General features: G+C 47.9%; 2 protein-coding genes across 2 annotated transcripts in view; one reads left to right on the forward strand and one right to left on the reverse strand.

Moving 5' to 3' along the window:
• MED6 (mediator complex subunit 6) overlaps positions 1-8,897 on the reverse strand; it is a 28,768-nt gene extending 19,871 nt beyond the window's left edge. Inside the window, exons 1-3 of the mRNA XM_083152647.1 lie at positions 8,645-8,897; positions 7,987-8,146; positions 5,824-5,915 (exon numbers count right to left, since the gene is read on the reverse strand). Coding sequence (XP_083008773.1) covers positions 5,824-5,915; positions 7,987-8,146; positions 8,645-8,666 — 274 coding nt within the window. The 5' untranslated portion in view covers positions 8,667-8,897. The remainder of the gene's footprint in view (positions 1-5,823; positions 5,916-7,986; positions 8,147-8,644) is intronic.
• SMCR8 (SMCR8-C9orf72 complex subunit) lies at positions 8,788-19,069 on the forward strand. The gene is made up of 2 exons (XM_083152646.1): positions 8,788-11,405; positions 14,586-19,069. Exons 1-2 carry the CDS (start codon positions 9,064-9,066, stop codon positions 15,037-15,039), a joined length of 2,796 nt encoding a protein of 931 aa, XP_083008772.1. The 5' UTR covers positions 8,788-9,063; the 3' UTR covers positions 15,040-19,069.
• Positions 19,070-19,379: the final 310 nt, after the last annotated feature.

A 19,379-nucleotide genomic window follows, 5' to 3' on the forward strand; every position in this document is an offset into this window, starting at 1 on the left:
AACTGTCCAAGAACAGCCGGCATCCCACACCTAGGGCAAACTTGGACTCTATCACATATTGCCCAATGTGTTAGCACAATTAGATACAGGTCTTTTAAATGCCAGTATAACTATGATCTGGGACTAAAACAGGGAAGTCATACATAAAAAAGGTATTCTGCGCATCATGGCATAGAGAATGAAAACACATAAGAACACAAAAACAAAGTTCAAAAAGAAAAGAACAATAAAATAGTCTGGAAATAAAAAAAAGGTGGTACTTGTGTATTATCGCGGCGCCCATTGCATCGCATCGCATACCTTAATTAGTGGTATGCGATGGGATGCGATTTTCGGGTCAAAACACCTACACAGTGCAATAAAATATTGCATAGCATCGCATGCCATTAAAATGGCATGCCATGCGATGCAATTTTTAATTGTACAAGCACCCTGATGGGTGATTACAATGTTAAATGCACCCCCACTATCAACGCCAACCCGAAGCGTGGCAAAAACAGCGAGCCCGTGAGGGGCGGCGGTACGAGTCCTCCGTCCTTTATATACCCCCACTATCCACTAAGCCACCGAGCCTGAAGCGTGGCGAGCACAGTGCGCCCCGCGAGGTGACGCGGAATACATGTGAAGTAATTCGCGTCCGCTCGCCACGCTTCGGGCTCGCTGCAGTCGCCACACTATCTAAAATCAACTCCACGCCGACGTGGATAGTGGGGGTATGAAAAGGTCGGAGGACGCGTGCCGCCGCCGCTCGCTACGCTTCAGGTTGGCGTTGATAGTGAGGGTGGCGTTAACAATGGGGGTGCATTTAACATAGTAATCACCCATCAGGGTGCTTGTACAAATAATAATCGGATGGGATCGCATCGCATCGCCGATCAGATAAGATGCCCTGCAATGAAAATCTTGGGCGCCGTGATAATACACAAGTACCAAAAAGGTTAAGAGTTATAATAAAAGGCGGCTGAAGGGGCCACATACAGCTCTGATCTGGCCACACAAGAGATAATCCAGCTGCAATAATACCCACAATGCATTTCCAAATCAGGCACACGCAGCTGTGGCTAAATTGGAAACATTTTTCTTTTTAAACCAGATTACATAGAATAGTGTTTAGGTCTATTCTATTGGCAGGACTTATAGATCCAAGCCAAGTTGGGTCATTCAGTAACATACAGGTCATCATATAACGCCATATGCCTCAATGACATCATGAAGGACAACTCTACTGATAGAAGTCTGTTGATGATAGGACTTCCGGACTTATGACCTGGAAGTCCTATCTGTGCATGCCTCACAGGGGACACTGGGCGGGATCAGGTTAGATCCTCCTCCATGAACTTTTTGATAAGCGGCCTATAGGCTTTTATTAGGCACTATTATTATTATTACATTTTATTTATTAGGTGCCACAATTGATTGGCAGCGCCATACATAGGGCACACATTCGATCAATACAGGGTACACAGATCTAAACATTACAGTAACTGAAAACAGGGCACAGGTAACGATTAGCAGCACAGTTCTCAGTACACCGTACAGCTGAGATGTAGGGAAACAAAGGAGGTGTCCGCATACTGCCAGGAGCAGGCTGTGGTTGGAAGAGATGAACTATTACGACATGGGTATAGGCGGTCGCTAAGTAAGAGAGCACTGCACTGAAGCGCAAGAGAAGGGGGCTGTGAGAACAAGAGGACCCTGCTCCATGGAGCTTACGATCTAGACCAACGGTTCACAAACTGCGGGTCCTGACCCCAAAGTGGGTCCCGACCTTGTCAGCATGGGGTCACGACTCCATGTTGCTGATCATCAGACTGATGCTTGTTCTAATCTAAGTCAGTGATTCAAGGAGTCTAAAAAAATCTGTTGAATTGTCTGTTACTTCAGACTCCTCCCATCATGTTGTGCCCCCACAATGCTGCCATGTCTGTGCTGTCTGCTGACTACACATGTGATGTGATGGGTTATGGTATATCAGACTCCTCCCATCACTCTGTGCCCCCACAATGCTGCCATGTATGTGCTGTCTGCTGACTACACGTGTGAGGTGATGGGAGGAGTCTGATATACCATAACCCATCATATCACACGTGTAGTCAGCAGACAGCACATACATGGCAGCATTGTGGAGGCACAGAGTGAGGGGAGGAGTTTAATATACCATAACCTATGGGTTCTCAAACTGCGGCCCTCCAGAGGTTGTGAAACTACAAATCTCAGCATGCCTTTCCACAGTTTTGCTATAAAGGAGTGTTAAAACTGTGTCAAGGCATGCTGGGATTTGTAGTTTCACAACATCTGGAGGGCCGCAGTTTGAGGACCCATGCCATAACCCATCACATCACATGTGTAGTCAGCAGACAGCACAAACACGGCAGCATTGTGGAGGCACAGAGTGATCGGAGGAGTCTAATATACCATAACCCAGTGGTAGCCAACCCTAGCCTATGAGAGCTACCAACAGTTCACATTTTCCAGACAACCTAGCTGCTGCACAGCTGCACTCATTAATCACTGACACATTTTAAAAGATACACAGATGGAGCTAATGAGCTCACTTGTGACTCTGTGAGGAGACCTGCAAAACATGCACTGTTGGTAGCTCTTGAGTACTAGGGTTGGCTACCCCAGCCATAACCCATCACATCACACGTGTAGTCAGCAGAGAGCACATACATGGCAGCATTGTGGAGGCACAGAGTGATGGGAGGAGTCTGATATACCATAACCCATCACATCACACGTGTAGTCAGCAGAGAGCACATACATGGCAGCATTGTGGAGGCACAGAGTGATGGGAGGAGTCTGATATACCATAACCCATCACTCTGTGCCTCCACAATGCTGCCATGTATGTGCTGTCTGCTGACTACACGTGTGATGTGATGGGTTATGGTATATCTGACTCCTCCCATCACTCTGTGCCTCCATAATGCTGCCATGTATGTGCTGTCTGCTGACTACACGTGTGATATGATGGGTTATGGTATATCTGACTCCTCCCATCACTCTGTGCCTCCACAATGCTGCCATGTATGTGGTGTCTGCTGACTACACGTGTGATGTGATGGGTTATGGTATATTAGACTCCTCCCATCACTATGTGCCTCCACAATGCTCCCATGTATGTGCTGTCTGCTGACTACACGTGTGATGTGATAGGTTATGGTATATTAGACTCCTCCCATCACTCTATGCCTCCACAATGCTGCCATGTATGTGCTGTCTGCTGCCTACACGTGTGATGTGATGGGTTATGGTATATTAGACTCCTCCCATCACTCTGCGCCTCCACAATGCTGCCATGTATGTGCTGTCTGCTGACTACACATGTGATGGGTTATGGTATATTAGATTCCTCCCATCACTCTGTGCCTCCACAATGCTGCCATGTATGTGCTGTCTGCTGACTACACATGTGATGGGTTATGGTATATCAGACTCCTCCCATCACTCTGTGCCCCCACAATGCTGCCATGTATGTGCTGTCTGCTGACTACACATGTGATGTGATGGGTTATGGTATATTAGACTCCTCCCATCACTCTGTGCCCCCACAATGCTGCCATGTATGTGCTGTCTGCTGACTACACGTGTGATGTGATGGGTTATGGTATATCTGACTCCTCCCATCACTCTGTGCCTCCACAATGCTGCCATGTATGTGCTGTCTGCTGACTACACGTGTGATGTGATGGGTTATGGTATATTAGACTCCGTCCATCACTCTGTGCCTCCACAATGCTGCCATGTATGTGCTGTCTGCTGACTACACATGTGATGTGATGGGTTATGGTATATTAGACTCCTCCCATCACTCTGTGCCCCCACAATGCTGCCATGTATGTGCTGTCTGCTGACTACACATGTGATGTGATGGGTTATGGTATATTAGACTCCTCCCATCACTCTGTGCCTCCACAATGCTGCCATGTATGTGCTATCTGCTGACTACACGTGTGATGTGATGGGTTATGGTATATCAGACTCCTCCCATCATGTTGTGCCCCCACAATGCTGCCATGTATGTGCTGTCTGCTGACTACACGTGTGATGTGATGGGTTATGGTATATTAGACTCCTCCCATCACTCTGTGCCTCCACAATGCTGCCATCTATGTGCTGTCTGCTGACTACACGTGTGATGTGATGGGTTATGGTATATTAGACTCCTCCCATCACTCTGTGCCCCCACAATGCTGCCATGTATGTGCTGTCTGCTGACTACACGTGTGATGTGATGGGTTATGGTATATCAGACTCCTCCCATCACTCTGTGCCTCCACAATGCTGCCATGTATGTGCTGTCTGCTGTCTATACATGTGATGTGATCGGTCATGGTATATCTGACTCCTCCCATCACTCTGTGCCTCCACAATGCTGCCATGTATGTGCTGTCTGCTGACTACACGTGTGATGTGATCGGTCATGGTATATCTGACTCCTCCCATCACTCTGTGCCCCCACAATGCTGCCATGTATGTGCTGTCTGCTGACTACACATGTGATGTGATGGGTTATGGTATATTAGACTCCTCCCATCACTCTGTGCCCCCACAATGCTGCCATGTATGTGCTGTCTGCTGACTACACGTGTGATGTGATGGGTTATGGTATATTAGACTCCTCCCATCACTCTGTGCCCCCACAATGCTGCCATGTATGTGCTGTCTGCTGACTACACATGTGATGTGATGGGTTATGGTATATTAGACTCCTCCCATCACTCTGTGCCCCCACAATGCTGCCATGTATGTGCTGTCTGCTGACTACACGTGTGATGTGATGGGTTATGGTATATTAGACTCCTCCCATCACTCTGTGCCCCCACAATGCTGCCATGTATGTGCTGTCTGCTGACTACACGTGTGATGTGATGGGTTATGGTATATTAGACTCCTCCCATCACTCTGTGCCCCCACAATGCTGCCCTGTATGTGCTGTCTGCTGATTACACATGTGATGTGATGGGTTATGGTATATTAGATTCCTCCCATCACTCTGTGCCTCCACAATGCTGCCATGTATGTGCTGTCTGCTGACTACACCTGTGATGACCTTCTGCAGTAACTTACTGGGGTCCTGTCATTTTTATTATCTGATGGGGTCCCAGAGCAAAATAGTTTGAGGACTCCTGATCTAGACGGTGGAGGAGACAGACAGGTGACATCAGATGCAGGCTAGTAGGCCTAAGGCAGGAAGTGAGCATGGCAGGGATGGTCAGGACATGAGGCAGCAGGTAGGGAGAGCAGCCTCGGCACTAGGTTATGCAGAAGGATACACATTAGTGAACAGGTGGGTTTTCAATGCTCATGTGAAGCTTTGCAAGGTCAGGGAGAGTCTAATAAAGCTAGGGAGCTTGTTCCAGTGAAGGGGGCAGCATGGGGGAAATCTTACTTCCATGGGATGCAGTGACCAGGGTAGAGGAGAGGTGACTGGAAAGGGCAGAAGGGAGTATGTAGGGAGATGAGGTTGGAGATGTAGGGAGCAGTGGAGTTACAGAGTTCCATGTATGTGAGGGTGAGGCGCTTACAGAAGAGTCTGTGTGGGAACAGGAGCCAGCGCAGATTGCAGACGCACTACAAGGTCCAACCTCTAGAACATATTGCATTCTGAAGCACGGCACATATCAGAAATGCATCCATACCTCTGGAATAATGGCCTTTTCTGAGGTTTCACCTAATTTTTAGCTTTGATGCATCTCACCCATAAACTGCTATTGACAGACGGAGATCACAGAATCACTGCTGATGGCTAGGTCATATCAGAGGCACAGATACACACTGATGTTCAATAAGCCCACAGAGAAAAGCATCATAACTCACCTTGTGTAGGAGACTGCCTCTGCTGCTTCCTGATGATGAACAGAATGGGCTCCTGAGCATGCAGCAATATATACTCCACACCGACCATCTGACTAACAGAGAAGTCCCACAATTAGCAGCAGTGGATATGACAGCATGTAACTATGGCGGGCTTACAGTCAGAATAAAGTACATTACAAAGCCTTCTTATAGTATAGATGGTAGTCACATGTCTGTGCTACAGAACAATGGTGGAACATGGAATAGCCAATTTCCTCCCTGCACAATCCCTTACGGAAAGAATGGCAGCTTAAGGTTCTTGTCTTATTGGGAGTTTCCATAGCAGAGATACATGAATGATTTTGGATTTATCTCCATGGGTCAGATGCACTAAGCTTCAAAAAGTGATAAACAACCAGCCACTCGGCTCCTAATAGTCATTTTTCCAAGACAGACATGGTAGTTGGGAGCGGATTGGCTGGTTGTTTATCACTCTGGGAAGCTTGCTGCATCTGGCCCAATGGCTTGTCTTTACTGCAGTATAGCATAGTGGAGGATGCAGGGGTGGGCAGACTGGGATATGGTCATTGGGTCACCAGCAAGTTGTTAAACAGTCATTAGGTCGACACGTGTCTAGAATTACAGGGTCATTAGGTCGACATGGGGTTTTTCACTGTTTTTTGTTAAACCGACAGGCAGTATTTCATGCCCTGCCATCCACGAACCCCCTTGCGGGCTCTCTGCACTCGCCACGCTGCGGGCACAGTGGCTCACTACGCTCGCCACCCCCCACGAAGGCGAATAGCTGGTGGCCGTCGGGATCCCGAGTGTCGGGGTTTTAACAATTGGGATTCCGATGTCTGTGTAATGACTGCGGGCTCGCTGTACTCGCCACGCTGTGGGCACAGTGGCTCACTACGCTCGCCACCCCCCACGAAGGCGAATAGCTGGTGGCCGTCGGGATCCCGAGTGTCGGGGTTTTAACAATTGGGATTCCGATGTCTGTGTAATGACTGTCGGAATCCCGACTGTCTGTCAGCCATCCGGTACCCGATGGTACATCTACTACAGCTACTTATGCGGTCAGCAGATTCTTCAACACAGATCAATCAATGCAGCGTGCCTAAAGGTGGCCATACACACGCAGATTTATCTGCAGATCAGTCTGGTTGGAACAAAAACATGGTTATAGATGAGAGCAAATGACAGTTGACCCTTTGCTTGGAAATGCTGGAAAACTGACAAACTGTCACTCATCCATAGCCATGTTTTTGTTCCAACCAGCCAGATCTAAAGATAAATCTTACTAGTGTATGGGCACCTTTATACTGGAGCAGACGTATTAAGCCTGGTAAAGGGGAGATAAAGCAGAAGTTGAAAACATACCAGCCAATCACCTCCAAACTGTCATTTTTCAAACACAGCTGATTGGCTGATGTGTTATCACCTTTCACTTTATCACTCGACCCTGTAAAGCAGGCATTCCCAACCACGGTCCTCAAGGCACACCAACAGTGCAGGTTTTAGTGATATCCAGGCTTCAGCACAGATGGTTGAATCAAACTAGCTCAGGTACTAATTAAGTCACCTGTGCTCAAGCCTGGATATCTCTAAAGCTGTGTACACACGGGGGCGATTGGGGCTGAAATCGCTGGAAATATGGTCGCAGGCGACCATATTGCCAGTGATTGGGAGTGTGCCCCGGCGATAAATCGCCGGGTGCGTGCTCCCGTTTTCAGCCCCATTCTAATCGCTGGTCGCAGGAACATGCTCCTGCGACTAGCTGATTACCGCTGCGGCACTGCCGGCAGAGGTTACCTTTCATCAGCGACCATCTCTGGTCGCTGATGAAAAGGAGAAACTGAGCAATATATTGCTCAGCCATATATTTCTAGCAATATATGGCTGAGCAATATATCTCCCCCTTGTGTACGGGGCTTAAAACCTGTACTGATGGTGTGCTTTGAGGACCGTGGTTGGGAATGCCTGCTGTAGAAGATTGAATACATTTCCCCTGTATCCCAAGGGCTACGCAAGCATATATTGGTCCTGCTGGTTGACCTATCACACCACTTTACAACAACCATCTTTAATATAAAAACATGTATAATAATATCATTATAAATAAATTTTACCATGAAAATAAATGTAAATGTTGACAATATGGCTTTCTGGAGAACTTACTTGAGATGATCTAGTGTTAATCTTTGCATTTTCACCACCTCATTATTGCAGGTCCTGTCGTAGAAAGGGTTGCTCCTCTCCGAGAAGTAGTCAAGCACAGTCGCATTGTTTAATATTGGGATCCAAGAGCTGTCAACCCAGGATATACCTAGCAAGTTATCTGCCAGTATAAAAGGAGAATGAGGTCTGGAACCAGCCGGTATTTTTTACAATGCATGAGTACAGTATATACTACAGGTATGGCCAAACTGTGGCCCTCTAGCTGTTGTAAAACTACACATCCCAGCATTCCTTGCCATAGTTTTAGCATTCCCTAATAGCAAAACTGTGGCAAGGCATGATGGGACTTGTAGTTTCACAACAGCTGGAGGGCCATATATCATGCCTGATATACTATATTACTGAAAATGAATGGGTATATAGCGTCCAGACTGCAGTAGTGACAGCGGCAGCGCCTGGGTACATAGGGACCAGAATGAGGTTTCACAAACCCATTATGCCTGGGTACACAGGGTGGTGGCTGTATGAGCACAAACCCCAGATGAGGGCTCACAAGCTGCAGTATAGCGGCAGACACGTTGCAAGGACTCAGTATATGAAGTATGAGCGTATTTGCCTCAGTTATGTCGCTAATTAGCGGCGGAGACAACATACCCACCTCTGATATCCACAGCGGCCATCCTGTGTACCGCGCATGCGCACCGTCGCGCCCCTCCCCCAATGTTTTCCCCAAAGAACTACCCCGTGTCACGTGACCGGCGCCGGACTACAAGTCCCGGCATGCAACGTGCACCCGTTCACCGACTTTTAGTCGGCTGTCGGGTTCGGGTCAGGCCGGTGAAGGACGTCGGCGGTCCGCCCAACCTAAAAAGCCGGCCCCTGGTCTCCCCAGGTTCTGGCTTGGTCTAGCTTCCCAGCTCCGGCCAGAGGCGGCGTGACGTCACGCGGTGGTCATGTGGTCCATCCTCCAAGATGGCTTCCCCCTGTCTGCTGTGAGACAGCTGCTGTGAACGAGCGAGAGAGGAGGGAGGACGGAGAGCGGCGCTGGCTGCTGTCGGGTGGTCATCGGAAGGGACGATGATCGGGTCTCCGGACCTGGTGGCCTTCACCAGGGAGGAAGAGTACGATAGCCCCCAGCGGGGCTCCCCCGGTCTGCCGGAGGAGTACTCGGTGCCCCTCTTCCCTTACTCGGAGGCGGAGAGCAGCCCCTGGTCCCGGCTGTCCGGAGCCAAGTTCTCCCGGGACTTCATTCTCATCTCAGAGTTCTCCGAGCAGGTGGGGCCGCAGCCGCTGCTCACCATACCGGACGACCCCCAGGTCCGAGGGGTCTTCGACCTGAACTACTTCTCCCTGCGCATTATGTCAGTGGACTACCAGGCCTCCTTCGTTGGCCACCCACCAGGCACTTCCTACCCCAAGCTCAACTTCGTGGAGGACTCTAAGGTGGTCCTGGGCGACTCCAAGGAGGGCGCCTTCGCCTACGTCCACCACCTCACCCTGTATGACCTGGAGGCCCGGGGCTTCGTCCGGCCTTTCTGCATGGCCTATATCTCCACCGATGAGGACAAGATCATGCAGCAGTTTTTGGAGCTCTCCGGTGACTTTTCCAAGGCCTCGGACTGCCTGAAGACTGGCAATCGCAAGGCCTTCGCGAATGAGCTGGAGAAGAAGCTGAAAGACCTGGACTACACCCGGATGGTGCTGCTGACTGAGATGGAGGACCAGCAGAGGACAGATGACAAGGGCTTCTACACCACCCAGGCCATCGAGAAAGCCAATGAGCTGGCCAACGTGGAGAAATCCATCATCGAGCATCAGGACCTGCTGAAACAAATACGGTTGTACCCTTATAGGCATTTAAAAGATGATGAGTACCAGCCTTACATCCCAGAAAGCTCCCCAGACGAGGCCACTCCACAAGAGTCGGAACAGGCAGCAGCCTCTGAACATGAAGGTACCAACGAGGCAGACCCGTACATCCCTCGGGCCTCTTACACTCCTAAGTTTATCAAGGCCAAATCGTCCAAATGCTTCGATAAAAAGCTGAAGACGTTGGAGGAGCTGGTTGATATTTACTTCTTCACGCAAACAATCAACCTACTGACAGGCGTTGAAAAACGATATAGGGGGGATGTCAGCTACTTATTAATGAGTCATCTTGATAAGACCCTCTTGGGGCAACAAGCCATTGCAAATTTCCTATTTGAGGATGTGTCCACATGGGATTCGAAGTTGGCGGACCGGCAGTACTCTGATAACTTGTTGATTCCCCAACCTATGCAAAGCTCCAGATTCATGGAAGACCCTAAAAGCTCGAAGCCTTTAGCAAATACAGAATCATACAAGTCTAGCGTGGAGTCTGTTCCTATCAAAATCGAGCAGGAGAGATTTAATGGTGAACGTGATGGAGAGGAGTCTGCCCCGTGTACCGGCGATAACCATGGACATGTTGAATTTCTTGATGTCGATGCCAAAGGGAGTTTCAGTAGCGGCGACAGCATTGAGGTCTTAAGGACTGAGAAGTCGAACTCACTCATTCACTCAGAGAGTCAGCCATGCCTGAGGCTGCACCCAAGTCCGCAGCCTCCGAGGAGGAAGGCAGGTAGCAGAAGAACCATTAGTGAGGACAGTATTGAGGTTCTAAGCACATGTACTTCTGACACTGTGATCCCCGAGGATTTTCGGGGAACCTACCAAATAGCTATTGATGAAGAAGATCCCTGTGTAGAGGAGCTGATTAGAGAGCAGCACGACAGTCCTACTGCCAATGAGGCGGATGCCATGAAGGGCTATGCCGCCTCTGAGGATGATGTGGCGGTTGACCCTGCTTGCTGTATAAGGGCAGATACATCAAGTCCAGAAGAGCTAACTGGAGATACAGTGCTAGAACATTGTGCTGATAGCCCTGTTGTTAGAGTCCCCCCGCAGGCAGGCAAACACCTGGGTCAGCCTTCTAGTCAGGTGACCTTCCTGGTAGAACAGGTGGACAATACTACTAGGGAAATAGTCCCTACTCCCGAATTGAGCTACTTACTGAGCAGCAGAGATGCAGAAAGACATACTCTTGATGAGTACTCCGATTCCACAAGTTATAGAAGCAGTGCGTCTACATGTTCTGACAGGACCCCTTCCCCACCCCCTATCACCAATGTCACCAACCGCCAAAAAAGAAAAGCTGGCCAAAACGCATTGATGTTCATCAGACAGTACCCCTTCTCCCACCCCGCCATTTACTCTCTCTTGAGTGGGAGAACTCTTGTAGTGCTGGGCGAAGAGGAAGCCTTTGTGAAGAGACTCGTGACTGCTTTGTCTGTGTTTGTCCCCAACTACGGACATGTTGCCAAGCCAGTAAAGCCCTGGGTGACTTCCCCACTGCACATAGTGGATTTTCAGAAGTGGAAATTGATTGGTCTACAGAGGTAAAGTATTTTATATATTACAAGGAGTGTCCTGTGTTGTATTCATAAGCAATTGGCCCTTATTCTGGTTCCTTCTCAAATGGACAAAACCATGTGCACTGCAGGTGGGGCAGATGTAACTTGTGCAGAATGAATTGGATGTGGGTGGTGTTTTACTTCAAAGTGAGATCTATATTGCAGTGTAAAAATAAAGCGGTCAGTATTTTCTCTGCACAGCAACAAATTAACTCACCCAATTCTAACTCTCTGCACATGTTAAATCTGCCCCACCTGCTGTGAATATGGTTTTGTCCATTTGAGAAGGAATTTGCCTCTGCGAGTGAACCAGAATAAAGGCCATTGTGTGATCATCATTCTCTGCATGAGTAATTATTTCACTTCAAAGAAAAGGGAACTGAAATTATGCTGTGATCTCATGTGCGGTGTCTTCAGTCTGGGATTTAATTTTGTAATTTAGGCAATATGAGTTTCCAACAGGCCAGGTTTTAAGCATATCAGTGGTTAAGCACAAGTGACTTAATTATTACCTCAGTGTGATTTACATTCTAGAAACAAGCATGGAAAGTGTTAAAACCTGGGCTGTAATGGGAGAGTGACAAATTCTTATTTACGCTATATGCTGGGTGCACGATTTGAGGTTCCCGACAGCGCTAATATTGTTACCTATATCAGCAATGCTGCTGGAGAAACATATACACAGGTCACTGGGACCCCTACACTGCTGCTGACTATCTTGTCAGATTGAGCTGCATGTTCAGACAATGAGGCGGGGGTGGGATGGTCGTTAACAATATTGAGCATACACACTGGCCGATGTTCATGATATATCATTAACCGTGGTAATCCTGAGAATTTTCAGTGCTTTAGTGCCCAGACTGGCAAATGGAAAATTCTCTCCCCCACCCCCAGCTGTGTGAGAGGCTGCGATGTGACTGTGTAACGTCGGGCCGGGCAGCGGCTGATCTAGTGCTCAGCGGTGCTGCCAAGACCCAAGAGAGACAGTGGTGTGTTTTTTAGGGAGCAGTCCCCGCTAAAAAACTCGCCCAGTGGGGAACGCTACCTTACAAAAAAAAAACACTAAAGGGGTTAACGATATCTGTGTCATGCATCTCATTAACAATTTATCGATCGTCAAAAGGTTGACATAAGTTTGTCACATGTTTTTTTTTTTTAAAGCCAATATGTGGTATTTAGTATTTACCATTCACTAGGGCATAGAGGGAGAACAGAATAGTGTGCTGAGCGTAGCGGTACACTGACAGTGTCCATGTTGACATTCGGGACAAAAAAGTGAACCTCATGTCAACCTTTTAACTGTCAACCTTCCAACCCTATCGATCCAATGCATGTCTACCATTACCCGTACCCCTTTAATCATACTATTTTGCAAGCTACAAATACATACACTGAGCAATCAGCTACTTGAAAAGTACTCAGTCTAGCACTCTGCTCCTTTCATACCCTGTGCAGTTCCTCTTTTCTACCTGAGGTGTCGCTGTCTGCTTTGCTGCGACTAGAACATTCTGGTCTGCATTGTGATACAGACTTGACTGTGCTAGACACACCACAGCAAAGATCGACACTCCAGGCAGGAAAGAGGCATTGCATGGGTTTTGAAAGGGGGTCTGGCGCTAGAATGTACATTATCTATAGGTCTAGTCAGACATTACAACTGGGCGGGCGTTTATATTCGCCTGTCCAGTTGTCATATCCTTGGCGGTGGGTGGGCGATATAGTGCATACCCAGCCTAAGTTATCCTATTAAGGGGGGTATTCAATTCGAGATTCTGACTGTCTGAACATCCCCACAGTTGAAATCCTGGGACGTTTTCGTTTCTTCCGATTTAAAACAGTGTCGGAAAGTGCGCAAATCGACATTCCGTTGACGATTCCGACAAAACAGATCCGACTTTTTTTGAAAATCTGATCTCTTTTGTTGGAAACCACCTTCAATGCTGTCAGAAACTGCAGCATTAAATAGTTGAGTGCTGGTAATAGCAGCCGGGATTGAATACCCACCTACATCACCTAGGGCCAGATGCACTAAGCTTCAAAAGTGATAAAATGGAGAGTGATAAACAGCCAGCCAATCAGCTCCTACCTGCCATGTCACAGTCTGTTTAAAAATTGTCAGGCAGGAGCGGATTGGCTGGCTGTTTATCACTCTCCATTTTATCACTTTTGAAGCTTCGTGTATCTGGCCCCTACACACACCTCACATTATCACGTTGTACACCTCAGGCAGTACGCCTTACCTAATTGCATTACATGATGTCCATAAATGACTGCTTGCCAGAAGTTTTTGTTCTAATGATGCCTCTTGCTTTATAGACTTTAAATATAGAATTTGTCAGCTGTACACCCATGTGGGCAACTGTTCTGTTCCCATAACGCCTTATATCAGAATGTAGTCTAAATTGTTACATCTTCCATTAAGCTGGTCATACATCTACAGATTGATTGTCAAGTCTGACTGGTTGGAGCAATAACCTGAATCTGAATGACAGGTTTTGGCAGTTTTCCAGCATTTCAAAGCAAATGGTCACCTGTCATTTGCTCTCATCCATTACCAGGTTTTTGTTCCAACCAGCCACATCGGACAATAAATCTGTAGATGTATGACCAGCTTAACTCTGGTGGCCAAATAGCAATTGGCCAAATAACAATAAAAAATGGCAGATTTCTTGCCCGCTGTAATCGCCCAAATTCTGCCCTGTCTCATTACAGGCTTGTATTGGCGCTCATTCCTGCCTTGGGTGTCACTCTTCTGCGTTGCTTAAAGCACACTCTGGTCTGTATTATGGTGCTGAAATCAAGACCATGCTGTGCTTTAAGCACCACAACAGAGCGACACTCCTGGCCAGAAAGAGGAACTGCAGAGGTTTTGAAAGGTGTAGGGTGCTAGAATGTACCCTAAGCTTGTACTGTTATGGACAAGGTAATATTATAATGTTCTAATGCAGGCATGCCAAAACTATGGCCCTCCAGCTGTTGTGGAACTACAAGTCCCATCATGCCTTGCCACCGTTTTGTTATTAGGGAATGCTAAAACGGTGGCAAGGCATGCTGGGATGTGTAGTTTCACAACAGCTGGAGGGCCGCAGTTTGGACATGCCTGTGCTAATGTTTTAAACCATTTTATTAACTATAATTGCTATTATGATGTTTATTCTGCTGCAGAGGGGTTACTCCGTCAGGCGCCAACACCCTCCACTCCCTGAACCGTTACAGCCGTTACACCAGCGTCTTGGATGCGGACAACAAAACTCTGCGCTGCCCAGTGTACCGGGGGACACTCTTACAGAGGCTGGCAGACCACCGCACGCAGATCAGAAAGGGCAGCACTTATTACATGCATGTTCAGAGCATGCTGACCCAGCTCAGCTCCAAGGCATTCCTCTTCACCTTCTGCCCACACGTGCACCTCCCGATCCGGGAGAAGGAGAGCGAGGAGTCCATTGCGCAGCGCAGGGCGGCTTTCCTACAGCAGCTGCTGGGGCTCACTCAGGAGGACAGCAAGATAGTGGAATACCTCTCGGAGCTTCTCAAAATGCATTACCTGAGGGAATCGGGGACGCGGCTCCTTCCTGTGCTCAGGTTCGACTACATCCCCAGCGTTTTATACAAAATCTGAAGCCTGGAATGTAATGTGAAGCCATTTCTCCCATAGGGAGCTGTGGATGTACAGACGTTTCCGGAGCATGGCAGTTTTGCACCTTAGGCCATAAAGGAACTTTGAGATTTTATTTTAAAGCCTTGTTTGTCCGTTTACATGTCGGTGATATTTTCGAGAGCGTGCTCATCTCTAGATATTAAGCTGCTGAGATCCTAGGCCAGGAGGCAGCCGCCGGTGTCAGTGTGAAAGGAGGACCAGGAACTCCGAGGAATGTGGGGTGTGATGTGATCTGCTTTACACACATATATTTTGGTTATTCCTACACAATGCTGCTGTGTCCTGCGAATTGGAGCCGTGACGTCTCGCACTAGCACACAGTGGAATGAGGCATTTTGTGTAATGAAGAAATATTCAGCATATCTAATTGCTCTGAGCCACCGTCCTCCCTGAGTCACGAGGAGGCTGCTCCTTACTCTACTTATAGATGAGCTGCGTTCTTCTATTAGTTCAGCTCTTGACACGTCGGCCGAGAGAGAGAGAGCGCGCGCGCAGCTGTTGGATAATCACTCCTAGGGAAACGTATCAAACCTTGGGGAGAGAGATAAAGTACAAGAGCAGTGGTTCTCAAACTCTGTCCTCAGGACCCCACACAGTCACGTTTTCCAGGTCACCTGATAGGTGCACTCATTACTGACTGACTGACTAAAAGATCCACAGGCGGAACTAATTATGTCACTTGATTCTGTGAGAGAACCTGCAAAACATGCACCGTGTGTTGTCCGAGAACCGACTTTGAGAACCTGTGTACTAGCGATCCCTCCAGGATCACGACAGGGCAGAGCACTGGGAGAAAGGGGGCACTTTGAATGTGGATGAGCCTCGCCTGCTGACGTCTTTTTTGGGGACGTGCCTGGCACCTACCAAGGTGCTTGGTTCTCCAGATTGGATACGGTCATTGGATCGATTCTGTGAAGGTCGATACCTGACATAGGTGACATGGGTAAGGTCGGAAAGGTCAACACAGGCATTAGGTCAACAATGGAGAAGTCAACATGGTATTTCATGCCCTACCATCCATTACGGCGTGGTGGGAGAATAAAATGGACATGTCCATGTCCACATTTGGGACAAAAAAACTAGTGAAACTCATGCTGACCTTTTGACTGTTGACATTCCCATTGTCGACCCAATGCTGGTGTCGACTTTTTCGACCATGACAACCTTACCCATGTGGACCTATTTCAGGTGTCGACAGAATGACTCCTACCCTTCTAGAGAGCGGTAGGAGTCATTCTACCAAGCAATCTGCTCCTGTCATTTTTTTTAAACTTAGCCTGCAAATTGACAGTTGGGAGCTGACTGGTGATCTCTCCTTTTTATCTCCAAGATTTGATACATCTCCCCCTGAAGCTGTGCACACACGGTTATTTATCGCTGGCAATCTGGTCGCTAAGAGTCCAGATTTCCAGAAATTGGAGAGTGCACCGGTGATAAATCGCCGGGTGCGCGCTCCCGTATTCAGCCCCCTAATGGGCACTGCTCCATGGAGCTTTCTCCTCCGACCAGCGACTTCCCCTGCCTCTTCTCCCGGCACTGTGTCATTTTCATCAGCGATCATCTCTGGTCACTGATGATAACGGGACACTGAGCGATATATTGCCAGCGATCATATTGCTCAGTGTGTACACAGCTTTAGAACGTTGGGATAATTTTGCGTATGGAAAGTGGAGTTTAAACCAACCAAAGCGTAAACTATCCACACGGGGGTTCCACAAGCCTGTAACGCGTGTCAGACCGGTGACAGATACCATGTATTTAGTAACTGGATTGTGTCGTCATCTTAGGATGTTTATGTTCCAGGTTATATATATTCAAGGGTTAAATCATGGTTGGGGGTCCGATTAAAAGACTCTTTGCAGACATTGATGGGAATAGAGGATATTTAAATAGACGAGCTCTCATTTCAGGTCTCCGTATTCTATGGCCTTCATCCAGCTACAGGAGGAGTGAAGTTTGTTGTAGTAAACAACCTGCCACCGCACGTAATGTCCCATAGTGATTCTCAGCTAAACTCCCTAGAGGTCAGGCCCATATTCTGCATGCAGCCTCAGGACACCATTACTTCTTATCTCATTATACAGCGTATGAGCCTCTTGGCCTAGTTCTGCGCTGAGAATGCCACCTGTTGCCCACCCAGGACATTGCATTGGTCATGGGACGAGTAACGGGAACATTGTGTCCTGCCAGGCTTTTTAATAACCATATACCGGCTCAGTCAGACCTTGTGACTTGCCTGTCCTGTCCAGACGCCTGGATGTCTCCTGTTGCAGCACAGGTGCTGATTTGCCAGCGGTAGTGTGTGATTCCAGGTATAGGTCCCAGCGTAGCACAGCCTGCTGGGACGTCTGCCATCTCTCTATGATTCTGGTGCTTTCCGGCTAATTTACTAATCACCTTCTGCTACCATACGTGGACTGGCCGGAGATATTAGAGGTGCCAAATATTGAAACTGTGACTTGTGCAACTCTCATAGTCCCACCAATTTTAGGCTTTTGCATGTTTGTGTCCTATGTGTTCAGTCAGGCAGCTCTCACCCCTCTGTGTATTATAGTGTGTTGTCGTCTACCCCCCACCCCACAGGTTGACAGTCAACATGACACATGGAGCAGGTTGACAGGCTTTAGGTTGACAAGAATATAGTTGACACTGGAAAGGGTTTACGTGATTTTCTCAGTGCAAACAATCCTAGTCTATGTTCATTTGGAGTAAGAATAAGTCGGTTAAAAAAAATTACATGAAAAACTCATGTCAACACCTTTTCCTGTGTCGACCTATTGTCATTGTCAACAATCGACTGGTTGATCATAGAATTTTATTCTGGGACATACGTCCCGTCCCCCGCAGCAGCAGAGCTTACAGTCTCATTTCAGGTATACAAGAGCCGTAATAGAAGAGCGGGAGAAGGTCCGTTAGTGCCACAATTTAAACGTTTCTAGAATTTTTATAGATTTGAAATGGCAATTTCCGTTTAAAAAGTCGCCAAGAAATCCTAAGGGCGAGATTGTCGGGCGATACACTGCTGACGCCACTGGTAAAAAGGCATGGAAATATGAAAGAAATACTCTTTAATAAAATATAATGTTACATTATACTGTCCCATCATGAAAGGAGCTCTTTCGGAACCCTGGAGAAGTGTCAAAGGTGAAGTTGATAAAGCAGCAGCCAATCAGCTCCAGAATGTCATTGTTCAAACTCTGCCTCTAACGTGACAGTTAGGAGCTGATTGGCTGCTGCCTAGAAAGTGTCCACTTTGGCAACACGGTGAATTACTGTACGGGGCACGTGTTCTGATAACCTGTCGGTATTCAGGAGGAAGCTGCGGGGGAAGTAGTCCACCTTCCAACAGGTCCCTGTAGGTATCTCAAACACCATTCGCTACCGATAATGGGCTCATGGGAATCGTAGTTTAACCAGCACTGGGAGTGTGAGGGTTACAAGATACTGCTGCTGCTTTATACAGAAATTGCAGGACCGTTCTCCCATTTATGATTCCTAACCGGAGCCCATGTTCCTACAAACTGTGGTGTCCAGCCTTGTACTGTTGGTGCGTACTACAACTCCCAGCAGGCAGGGGGGCTCCTCCTTCTAGCCTAGTGTCCTATTATCCGGTCCTGGCATACCCTGCACTGATCTATTTATTTTAGCTGCTGCTCCATGCGCCCAGTCCTGCATGCACAGTTTACAATGGGTTGAGTTGGCTGCAGACTGGTTCTGTGCTCCTGGGTCTCGCTGCCTGATTGGTGGTTAAGTTGCCATTCTATATTGTTTTGTAATTGTATATGCACTGATCAGTATATGTATATATAAATATATCATTTTTGTTTGTTCCTGTTTCTTTCTATGTCACTATTTGCACTAATTTAGAAGACCTATGAGAATCATGTGTCTGTCTTAGGGCGCTGTAAAGATTCCTGTGACGCTACCGAGCGAACTGCCAATGTTTCTGGTGTGATCTCATTAAACCCATCTGGCTGTGTTTCCCATGTAACTATTGTGTCCGCTCTTCATTTACACTGCGAGTCGGTGGCATCAGGGTGTATAACAGTTCCTATGGTTTTGTTTAGATTATTAATAGAAAGGGATCGTGTCTGTACACCCTGCCTGGAGCTGCACCCGATAGGCAGATGTCCTAGAGCAGGGGTGTCAAACTCAAATTTATCGGGGGCCGCATCAGCAGTTTGGTCACCCTCAAAGGGCCGCAGAAGGGGACTACCTGGAGTCCTGGACTGGTGACAGTGGAACAGCCGGAGCTGGTTGGGCCTGGGAGATTGGCTGGGAGCCTGGGACAGGGCACAGTG

This window comes from Crinia signifera, chromosome 7 (assembly GCF_055691185.1).
Source record: "Crinia signifera chromosome 7, ASM5569118v1, whole genome shotgun sequence".
Lineage (NCBI taxonomy): Eukaryota > Metazoa > Chordata > Amphibia > Anura > Myobatrachidae > Crinia > Crinia signifera.